At 37.9% G+C, this 12,488-nt stretch overlaps 1 protein-coding gene across 7 annotated transcripts in view; it reads right to left on the bottom strand.

The window, feature by feature from the left end:
• exoc6 (exocyst complex component 6) overlaps positions 1-8,455 on the bottom strand; it is a 58,782-nt gene extending 50,327 nt beyond the window's left edge. For 3 of the 7 annotated variants that reach the window (XM_077206010.1, XM_077206006.1, XM_077206012.1), the window contains exon 1: positions 6,887-7,033. In XM_077206010.1, the coding sequence (XP_077062125.1) occupies positions 6,887-7,011 (125 nt within the window). In that variant the 5' untranslated portion in view covers positions 7,012-7,033. Of the gene's footprint in view, positions 1-6,886; positions 7,041-8,304 lie in introns of those variants that run through there. The other 4 variants (XM_077206011.1, XM_077206007.1, XM_077206005.1 and 1 more) reach the window with 3 other exon arrangements.
• Between the last annotated feature and the right edge of the window lie 4,033 nt (positions 8,456-12,488).

Below are 12,488 nucleotides of genomic sequence, written 5' to 3'. Positions count from 1 at the left end.
TTAAGGGTTAAGTCATCATTCGAAACTGAATAAAACTAAATAAAAACAAAACATTGTGCTTTTGTAAAATAAAAAAAACAAACAGGATGCCGCTTTCTGCCGTTCCGGTTTCCTTTCGATGAAGTTTGTGGAGCGCATCACAAAAATGAATCAAAACTCAGCGTATAGGCTACTAGCAAGCTCTTGCGTGCCATCTGAACTCTTGTTTTGGGTTAGTTCACGCTGTGTCCGAAATTGCCCCCGATACCATTAAATAGGGCACTATTTTGAGGGGACAGCCATTTGTAGGGGTGTCCAAAATCATAGTGGATGTTATTGAGTACACTCATTCAATCCCACAATGCACCGCAATAACAATTGTACAACTGATGTACGCCCAGCGGCTATAGAATACCCATAATGAACTGTGAGAGTCGAGCGCTGACTGAATTCCCGCGTCTTGCCAGGAGACGGTGCCGCAGAGGAATCAATCATCTGTCCATTTTCCAAACAGACTAAACAAACTGCGCTGATCCAGCCTAATATAATACAGGTATAAATTCTTTTTTAATTGATCAATCTTTTCATTACTACTGGAACTGCCAGTTTGCTGCGTTTCAATTCATAATAAAACAGCAAGCACAAACTATGCAAAAGCGACAGCCGTTCTGGCGGACTCAGTGTCCGAATTCACTCACTCATTTTCATTCACTCCTTCAAGTGGACTATATTAGTGGAGTAACGTAGGTAGGGAATAGTGAATGAGGGTATGGGGGGGATTTCGAACACAGCACATCACTTTTGCTGCGTCCTTATTCGCATACTATCCGTCCTAAATAGTATTCGAAAATAGAATTAGTACGTCCCAAATCGTAGTATGTTGAAATGAGTGTTTCAAAGATACCCGGATGGTCTACTATTTCCGGTCAGAATCCGAAGTGCAGATCGATGCACACTCTAACGGCTGATATTGCCCACAACCCATCGCGCGTTGGACGAGGATTCGGTTACGGTGCCGATCCACTTCTCCGTGCGACACTTCTGTCGCGCCGCGGCTCCGCTTTATTCCTATGGGTGACGGTGCCGATCCACTTGTCCGACACGACTGTTGCGTGGTGTCGTGAAGCCTCCCCACATTTGTACGTTGATGGGCGTTCATCTGTTTGCCGCTATGTGCGTGGTTTTGACCGAGCGGGAAATGTTTGCGTATCAGAACAGAGGACCTGCGAGAGACATCCCTCCGTCTCCATATGCTCTACTTCTATTGGATAGACGCCTCGCGTTCAACAGACTTCATTTGCATAAAGATGGGCATCGGCCAGCTTCTTGACGCGCGACAATTTTCTAAATGAAGTGCCGCCTTCCCGGAATATTTTGCGGGCACGACAAAGTCGCGTGATGTCACCCATAGGAATAAAGCGGAGCGCGGTGCAACAGAAGTGTCGCACGGACAAGTGGATCAGCACCGTGACATCACGCGACTTTGTCGCGCCCGCAAAGCATTCCGGGAAGGCGTAGAACTACAAACACGAGTGAAAAGTGTTAAAAAAAAGTACAGACATGGAGGACGCGCGAGTTCGGTGATTATGTAGAGAGGTTTAGATAAAGAGGTTTGAGTGATTAATTATCAGTATCTAACCTGACGAAAATGAATGTATTCAATGTTGTCCACATTATATTGCATCTGCAGCATTGTGAACTTTTGTAAAGATACGTTTAGCCATCACCTTTTAAATGCATCATTATATTCAAATTGCAAACACATGAGGAGAGTCTCCGCATGAAAGACCCACGACTGGCAGATGAACGTGCAACAACATTTCTCTCCGAAACAGTAGGAAATCAAATTAGATTGAATGGAGGATTTTAACTGTGATGAGATGATTGACAGGGCAGTTTACGGTGACAGGATGCACGCAGCACGCGACAGAGCTGTCCATTAAAGATGATGTGATAGTATGTCCCAAAGCTTGCCTACTCTTTAGCTACACACTCAAAAGTATGTACTTTTCTTCACAAAAAGAGTACATACTTTTAGGGCGTATTATAAGTAAGCGAATTGGGACGCAGCATTTGTCTTCTACTCTTTTTCCAGTTGTGGAGGTTAGCAAACAGTGCTATATTACCGTGTGTGCCTTCTTCTGGATTGGAGTGTGGATCGCTTGACTTGTCAGTACTGAAATTTAAAAAAATATGACGAACCCAGCATTTCCCTCTAGCATTTTTGAGCGCTGTTGAACAGATTCTTAAACACCTCTGATTGATCACTTTGTCGACACGCTCAACATATATGTCTCTGTTTGGCCATAGTGTTGGCGTGTATATGTCTGTTATTGTTTACAATGATCAACGCTTTAAAAACATGTTTTTCTTTGACGCTCTTCATCGAACGCTTACAAAGATACACACGGGTGCGTTTGAAAGTGGCGTCTAACAGCGGATATATTAGGGATCGGCTGATAGATGCCTGCTTTTAAATGCGCTTGGTGAAGAGCGTCTCTTGGTACCGAAGTCAGTTCTCTACAGTCAGAAAATGAATACAGTCATCTGACTGTATGTGTCCCGTGACAGTTCAGGACAAATACATGTACCCTTACACCCCTAATAAATATCAAATGTAAGTGTTTCGACAGCATAGCAAGCTAAATTTTGACAACCCTAGGTGAAATTATTGCCCCAAACGCTGAAATGAAAACTCTGCTTGTATTTTGAGGCGTAGACCAACTAAGATGTATTCAGCTTTACAAAACAGCTTTTACTTGCATCCCCTGTGCGGTTACCTTGTCGGCCTTTTCCTGCCAACTAGATGGAAAATTCTGAGGGCAATTTTCTATTGAAAACACGCAAAGCTTTCTAAAATTGGTACCCACTTCCACTGCCGTTCAGAAGGTCATATTACACCCTGTAATGGGATATCCTTTCTGAGAATCTGCGCACACACACACACAGAACTACTATCAGCAGGACCAGTTTCCTCCTTCCTGTTATTGAACTCAGCAGACCAAAGAGCGGCAAGTTCCGGACAACTGCCAGGAGGTACTGAAGGAAACACAAACACAGAGCGAGTAAAAGTCAAGCCTCTTCACTTACGGCTCAAACACAAAACATAGAACATTATACATCTACCACAGGGTAGTTAATGAAACCTAAAACCCACTGTAACACAAGCTTGAATGAGTGTCATTCACTGTGTTTACATTTAACAATATAGGCTTAGGAAATAAGGTTATTCCAGGGTTTTTGCAAAAAGCATCATTTTGAAGCATCATGTAAACGTGAACAGTGTTCTCGTTTAGGACAAAATGGTTTACCACACCCAGGTTTTTGACAGAGAACACAGGACATGTCGTCATATAAACACATAAGTGACATTTATTACAGGTTTCTATAGATGATCTCTAAATTAAATGTCTGAAGTAATGGAAAAGTACGGAGAAAGCTGCTTGATGATGGCAGCAAACTTATAGCCTATTTGAGTTAAAGGGATAGTTCACCCAAAAACTTTAATTCTGTCTACATTTACTCACCCTCATGTCAATCCAAATTCCAAATCCACAAGACTTTGATTAATCTTCAAAACACAAATTATGATATTTTAAATGAAACCATATCCATATACATATAGTAAGTGTATATTAGGGCTGTCAAAATGGGTGAAAATCTAAATTCGGATTGTACTTATGGTACCGTTAATATTCGAATTATATTCAAATTTGAACAGAATAATTTCAGTTTGCGGAAAAAAAGCTTTTGGCTTGTCTCCTGAGGCCACAAGAGGACGCAATGAGCAAAATATTAATGCACTGCATTGAATTGTTATTCAAAGCAATGAAATAACTGTCTGTAAAAAAAGCACATAACATTTAAAACTAATGTTCATCAATCCATTATAATATCATAAATTACATAAACAATTGTTATGAACATAAAATCTGTTATGAATAAAATCAAAACAAAAGAATAAAAACATGACATACAGTGGAATGAAGAAAAAAAAAGTCTCGAGACATGTTTTTTTATTTACTTATGTGGCAAGTAGCCGTGTAATAAGCGGGATAATGTAGCCTACATCCAGCCAGTTTTTATTTCAGAATAAACCCTGACAGGGTGATCAGGACGGATGTACATTATCACTTACATGACATGTCTTTACATAATTTTTTACTTGATGGCACTTGACCTTTTTAGTCATGAAAAAAAAATGAAGAATGAATTTTAATCTAATATAACTGATTCAGTGGGAAAAATCAGTTGCTCCAAAATCCCCCTTTTTTAATCAAACTGACTGCCAAATTGAAACATAGTGCAACCAAGTGGAAAAGCTGAGGCAGGTCACGATAAAGCACTTTCCCTGCACACCTTTGAGTGTACAAGGTGAAATTATTAAAGGCAGGTGAAGCTTTCCTTCAAAGACTTGATAGTATATGTGGAATGAGAAAATACTGGTAATGATCCGTGTGAATGTCAGTACAGAACGTGTGGCCTCAGGACATGATGCACAAGCTGGAATGTCGACAAATTTGCATGTCCTGAAGATCTGCTTTCTGGAGGCCTTTATCAACAGCTGGTTTGGTTAACATTCAAATGAATGAAACTCTCACTATCGTCACAACTGTGTAATATGAGCCATCTAGACCTTCTGTTGCATGACAGAAAAGTCTAATTTTGAAAAACAAATTGCAAAGTGAATTATGGCTTCCAGAAGTTTAAGTTATAGCCAAAAGGGCTACTGAGTTTTCTGACAATATTCACATTCATATTCAGAAATAGAGAAGAGCATTCACTCATAGTGAAAAAAGGTCAGCTGAATTCTGCTGAAATCAAAATTTCTACTGTAAAGATCAAGCCAAAGGCCTCACAATGAGATGCAGCGGAGTGCTACTGAAATCTATAATTTCATAAATGCATGGTGTGATGTAGCCAAACTTAAATCAAAAATCATAGCGACTAAAGCTAACAATTTCATGATGGGATACAGCCACGCTCGACTGGAATTAAAAAAAACGAACAAAAAGTCATGTCAAGATCATGATTCACAACATCACAAATACTAATGTAATAAAAATCAAGTCAAAGTCATCATTCATGATTTAGCAACTGAAGTGCCACTGAAATCATGATTTTATCAGAAATCATAAAGCCAAAAATCTCATGAATGGTAACAGCTGAGCTATAAAGAAATTCTTTTTTTGAGAATTCATAAAGCCTTATGTCATGATGGAATCCAGCCGAACACTACAGAAATCATGATTTTATCAGAAATCATAAAGACAAAGACATCATGACGAAATGCAGCTGAGCGCTACCGAAATCATGATTTCATCAGAAATCATAAAGACAAATATGTCATGACAGGACACAGATGAGCGCTACCAAAATCATAATACTATCAAAAATTAAGAACCCAAAAAGGCTGATGGGACATAGCTGAATGCTACTAACATTATGATTTGTTTGTTTTTTTGAAATCATAAAGCCAAAGATGTCATAATGGGATGCAGCTGAGCGCATCTAAAAACATGTTATTTTAAAATCACAAAGCCAAAGGTGTCATGAGAGGACGCAGCTGAGCACTACTAAAATCATGATTTCATCAGAAATCATAAAGCCAAAGACGTCATGATGAGACGCAGCTGAGCGCTACTGAAATCATGATTTTATCAGAAAACATAAAGCCAAATAGATATGTCATGACAGGACGCAGATGAGAGCTACCGAAATCATGATATTATCAAACATTATGAAGCCAAAAATGTCATGACAGTATACAGTTAAGCACTTCCGCAATCATTATTATTTCTTTTATTTTTTTTAGAAATCATAAAGCCAAAGAAATCATAAAGCCAAAAATGGGAAATAGCTGAATGTTACCAACATAATGATTTGGGGTTTTTTTTTTTTTTTTTTCATAAAGCCAAAGATGTCATAATGGGACACACCTGAGTGCTAACAAAAATCAAGATTTTATCAGAGATAATTTTAACTCTAAAGAACTCATTATGGGATGTAGCTGAATGCTTCTGAAGTCAAAATCTTATAAGAAATCATGAAACCAAACATGACAGTCCAGCAAATGTCTACTGGAATAAAAAGCATCATCGTGAAATCATGATTTCAACTGAAATAGTCAAGCCGAATATCTCATGATGAAATCCAACTGTGCTGAAATAATCAAATTGTGAGTGACATCATGATTTCTACTGAAATGATCCAGCTACAACTGAGCTAAGAGCAGAATATTAATATCCAGCTCAAACCCAGACTCATTTGTTAACGCCACACCCACCCATATTTCGTCAGCTTTCACTCTTCCGTACTTGAAAAGTGTTTGGAAAAAGGAAATAGAGTGTATATACTTGAGTATTTAATCTGACAGAGCTGTCCATTTGGAAAAACTAAAGCTATTTTGCTCCGAGCTTTCCACCTGTCGACAGCTCCATCATATCCATAACGCAGTGAGACGTCACTGGGCCTGTGCTGCTTCACCTCAGATGTTTACATCTAATATTATTAAATCAGAACAACAACAACAACAACACACAGATAGATAGATAGACAAGACAGAACGACATGTCATGGTACATTATGACAAATATTTCACACATTACATCTTCAATACTAGCTGAATGACAGGAATACGGCGACCAACTGCCTGTGTCATTGAACGTGTGTGTGTTTGAATCATTGTCAGGACAGCATACAGCGACCATTCAAATCATTCATGTGGAAAAACACAAAATTAAATCGAATCGATCAGCACTTTATTTGATAGCTTTATAAGCAATGGCAATGTCCTACTGAGCTGCATCTTTAGCAAACAAAGGCCTTCTTTCCATCCATTAGACATGAGAAAACATCACATCACCATCTGAACCTTAACTAAGAGCAGATGATGCACATCTCTCACCGTAGCGTCGGCCCCACACACGCCGTGTCCGTGCTCTCGATCTCCTGTAATATTCGTTCATGTTCGGTGATAGTCTCCAAGCTCTCGCTCTCCGCCATGTTGGCTCTAATCGTCACAGTGTTCATTTGCCGAGAGAGATGCAGTTACACGAGTCCGTCGATAGAGGGAGCTACGCCATCTGGCACAAAATCTATGGTCTGGCAGGGTCAAGCTAAAATAAGTGGAACCTTATTAAATGTGTGCAACTCTCTTTTCTCTTGAAGGTATATGGCACAAAATCTAATCTAAACACAATTTATGAATGGATTAATTTTGTTATTTCTTCTGAATATCAACTTTTGTAAGATTTAGTCAGTCAAAAAGATTGAGGTTAATTGATATAATTTAGTGTCTCTGGAAAATGTTATGGCATTAAAGTATCAAATCAAAAGTTTTTTTAGGGATTTGTGGACACATTAATGGTTTTAGATTTGTGAGGAATTTTTTTTATTTTGAAGTGAAAAGATAAAATTAGACCTCATCCTTCCTTGATGAAAACTATCATTATTATTATTATTATTATTTAAACTAAACCCCCCACACATTTGAGGCAAAAAAATAAATAAATAAAAAATCAACATTAATAAGAAATTTCTTGAGCTGCAAATCAGCATATTAGAATAATATCTGAAGGATCATGTGACATTGAAGACGGGCATAATGGTCTGTAGAATAAATTCAGATTAATCGCTTTTACTGGGATTCTGCTTTGTCTGTTATTCTTTCAGTTATTAAACTAAATTGTCAGAACACCATTGCCTCTTTGAATAATTTAGCATTTTGTGCCATGACAACTCTATTAGAAAAGGGTTCTGTTTATTTCCCTTGTCAACACACTGGCTAATGCATCATCATTAGTGTTGGGTAAAGTTACTTTTTAAAAGTATTACATTACAATACAGAGTTATTCCCTTTAGAAAAAGTAACTAATTGCATTACTTAGTTACTTTTTATGAAAATCAATGCATATGGCCATCTGCCAGAAGCTAGTTATTTTAGTCGATAGCGTTTTACGGATATTTTTCTTACACGAACGCATCTCTTCAGAAGGCCTTTATTAAACCCCCAGAGCCGTGTGGAGCCCTTTTATCATGCATGGACTTTGATGGACTTAAAAAATAAACAAGACCATTCACACCCATTATAAAGCATGGAGAGCCAGGACACCGATTGTATTCGTCTGAAAGAAAATGTCATATGGCTTGAGGGTGAGTGAATCATGGGCTAATTTTCATTTTTGGGTGAACCATCCCTTTAAACCTTCACAATTTGGTTTCCCCAATTTTAAAATGCATCCATAAAAATAAAAATAAACTATTAATATTAAATCATAAACATTCCATATGGTAACGCAATGCATCCATAAAAACGCTCTTTACCTTAAACTCGTTCCTAGAGGCAGGTCTACTGATTCCAGTTCCGCAAAAACATTCCCATAGACCTTTCCTTCCCCTTTGTCCTCTTCTTGGGGACTTGAGGGAGTCTTGAGACTGCTACTGCTGCCGTACATGTCTGTTAGTCTGTGTGTTGTGTTGGGAGAGCCGTGCTCCAGCAGGACATACACATACTATAGTCAGCAGAAAACTGCAACTAAGGAAAAGGGACAGACCTTGTGATCCCTAGTACTTTGAATCCAACAAAACAGGCTTAAGTGCTGTCCTGTTAAATATTTCCCAATTGTCCTTCAAGATTTTAATCACACTGCTGGACTGGGATCTTTTCTTTTTATATTTATAAAAATGGTACCCAAGTCATAAAAGACACAGAAAAGGAATGTAATAGTGTAAAAATGCTTTACAAATGTTTATAACAAGCTCATTTATACATAAATTAAAACTATTTGTAAGAATAAACTTAAATCGTGCAGCGTGTCTTAAATATATTCACTTTAACTACCATTCAAAAGTTTGGATTTTTGTTTTTATGAATCAAAGTATCTTATGCTCTGCATAATAATAATACTGCATTATTCAGCAAATTAGAGGAATAAATACCATTTAAAATATATTCACATAGAAAACAGTTATTTTTTTAAATTGTAATATTTCACAATATTACTGTCATGAAACAGAAGGATTCACACAGGTAAAGTAATCAACAGGTTTATTTGCAGAAGTACGTGATTGCAACAATTGCAGCAGGTGAGTAACTGATGAATATAGTGTTCAGGATGAATATCTGGATGAGTAATGGTCTTATCTGTTGCAGGTTCTGAAATGGAGATCGAGGCGGATGACTGAAGACGGATGAAGGAAGCGGATGACTGAAGACAAATCATTCTGGTGTCATGCAGGTAAGGAGTCAGGTAAGGAGTCAGGTAAGGAGTCAGTAAGGAGTCAGGTAAGGAGTCAGGTAAGGAGTCGGGTAAGGTAAGGAGTCAGGTAAGGAGTCAGGTAAGGAGTCAGGTAAGGAGTCAGGTAAGGAGTCGGGTAAGGTAAGGAGTCGGGTAAGGTAAGGAGTCAGGTAAGGAGTCAGGTAAGGAGTCGGGTAAGGTAAGGAGTCAGGTAAGGAGTCAGGTAAGGAGTCAGGTAAGGAGTCGGGTAAGGTAAGGAGTCAGGTAAGGAGTCAGGTAAGGAGTCAGGTAAGGAGTCGGGTAAGGTAAGGAGTCGGGTAAGGAGTCGGGTAAGGTAAGGAGTCGGGTAAGGAGTCGGGTAAGGAGTCGGGTAAGGAGTCGGGTAAGGTAAGGAGTCGGGTAAGGAGTCGGGTAAGGTAAGGAGTCGGGTAAGGAGTCGGGTAAGGAGTCGGGTAAGGAGTCGGGTAAGGAGTCGGGTAAGGAGTCGGGTAAGGAGTCGGGTAAGGAGTCGGGTAAGGTAAGGAGTCGGGTAAGGAGTCGGGTAAGGAGTCGGGTAAGGAGTCGGGTAAGGAGTCGGGTAAGGAGTCGGGTAAGGAGTCGGGTAAGGAGTCAGGTAAGGAGTCAGTGTTCTTTGTGAGAACAACAAAACCAGACCAGGAAGAGTAGGAGAAGTGTCTATTTATAGGGAGTGCTGATGATGAGGTGCAGGTGCTGATGTAATTAGGTGATGGCTGATGGTGTGCCGGTGGGAAACATGAGGGATGCTGGGAAGTGTAGTGCGGTAAGGGTGACAGAGCTGGTGTGGTGACTGGATACGTTACAATTACTGTTTTTTTATTTTTGATCAAATAAATGCAGCCTTGGTGAGCATTAGAGACATTTAATTTAATTTTATATTTAACAATATTATTATAACATTATGTTTCTGTTATCTCTGTAAAGCTGCTTTGAAACACTCTGTATTGTAAAAAGCGCTATATAAATAAAGGTGACTTGACTTTAAAAAAACATTTAAAAATCGTAATGAAACTTTTGACCAGTAGCACAGATTCTGATCTTGAAACTGAAAAGTGAACAAAGGAAAAACTCAGCAGAGAAATAATGAAATAATTTACGGCATTACAGCAGTGTTTGATTACATGTACAATTGTCTATTTTACATCATCTACAAATTACACAGATTACAAAACACTGTTCTCTTTGCTGATGATGTCTTAACAAATGGTTTCCTCACTGCTTCACAACAACAAGAAAAGCTTGTGACCTAACTTACAGGAAACAACTAGATGAACCTTTTTTTTATTTTTTATGTTTCTCTTTTCTTTGACCTCTCTTTAAAAGCAACACACTTAATTAACCTGTTTTTTTTTCTTTTGCGACTGGGCTGGGGAGGGTCACACAGTCACACTGCCTAAAAGCAATCTGTAAATTGTTGTTTGTCACCCTGTCCTAAAAAATAGGGACATTGTTTCTTAACACAGGCTTATCTGGTTCTGTATTATGGTTAGTATTTAATATTTAATATATAACATTTTTAAATGGGAAACACTTTAGTTTGGGGACCAATTCTCACAATTAACTTTGCTTATTAACTTGCATATTACTAGCCAATTGGCTGTGTGTAAAGCAGATATTAATGCCTTCTTCTACATGACCATATTCTACATCCCATAATCCAACTCCATTGCTTAATAACAACTACAACATGACGAAGGATCCGAGGAGATGCTGGAGAACATGAGGGAGACACTAGAGATCGAGGAGAGTAACAGGGGTCATCATCGCTGGAGAACAAGTCAAGTCAAGTCACCTTTATTTATATAGCGCTTTTTACAATACAGATTGTTTCAAAGCAGCTAATAGGAAAATAATGCAACAAAGTTTGTTTCTAGAAGAAAATAGCATTACAGTCCAGCTGAAGTAAGTTCAATGATGGTTCATTTTTGTTGTAAAAAATATATTAATTTAGTTCATTTTTATATATAGCCGCTCTGGAGAAAACCGTGATGTCATCATCCAGCGCAGATCAATAATATTGTTGAATATCAAGTTAAATGTCCCCAACTAAGCAAACCAAAAGCTAAAGGCGAAAAAGGGGACATGTGGCGAGGAGCCAAAACTCCATCAGGTGACAGAAAGGATAAAAAAAAAACAGTTGGGGGGCAAGTTTTCCTCTGGCCAATGAACGAACAGTGAATTTTATTTATTTATTTATATTTATATAGCACCTTTAACCTAGGCACTGAACAATTTTTAAACTAAGCGGTTCATTGAAAAGAAAAGGCTGAAGGAAGAAGGTACGTTTATTGGGCAAGGATGAGTAAGTAGGGTGGTGCTACAGTAAGAACAGAGGCTCTGGCAGGGTTGGGCAAGCAAGCAGAGTCCTGACCGGGGGTTAGGGGCTAGGATACACAGTGGGATGAGTTTTAAGGGAGGAGCGAAAACTGCATAGTGTAAGGGACTGTTGGATATGGAGTGGGAGTTTATTCCACACTGTAAAAAAAAATCGCGTAAAAAAACGGTAAATCTCTGGCAGCAAAGTTTCCAGACGGATTCCATTAAATTACAGCAAATAACCATTCCTCAAAATTACATGCAAAACCTGTAAAAATACAGAATTTACTTTACAGTCAAAATTGATTAAATAACAGTATATTACTGTTGAAAATGGCTTATTAAACCGTGGAAAAACTGAGAAATTATGTCAAATTACAGTATATTACTGTTGATAATGTCTTATTAAACCGTGGAAAAACAGATAAATTATGTCAAATTACAGTATATTACTGTTGATAATGGCTTATTAAACCGTGGAAAAACAGATAAATTATGTCAAATTACAGTATATTACTGTTGATAATGGCTTATCAAACCATGGAAACACGGATAAATTATGTCAAATTACATTAAAAAGACAGTCAAAATTGATTAAATTACAGTATATTACTGTTGATAATGGCTTATTAAACCGTGGAAAAACAGATAAATTATGTCAAATTACATTAAAAAGACAGTCAAAATTGATTAAATTACAGTATATTACTGTTGATAATGGCTTATTAAACCGTGGAAAACTGATAAATTATGTCAAATTACATTAAAAAGACATTTAACTTTCAGGTTAAACTGTAAATTTATGGTTTTATAAAGTTATTTTATTATAATCCTGTCTATCTACCGTAATTTTCTTTTAATATAGTTTTTCCTGTGTAAAATAGCAATGAAATTGTGTATAAAAATGAAATAAATACATCAATTCAAATACAAATG

This window comes from Siphateles boraxobius, unplaced genomic scaffold, assembly GCF_051911475.1.
Source record: "Siphateles boraxobius isolate OS27281-9 unplaced genomic scaffold, OSU_SipBor_1 55, whole genome shotgun sequence".
Lineage (NCBI taxonomy): Eukaryota > Metazoa > Chordata > Actinopteri > Cypriniformes > Leuciscidae > Siphateles > Siphateles boraxobius.
This window is presented reverse-complemented; position numbering and strand designations above follow the sequence as displayed.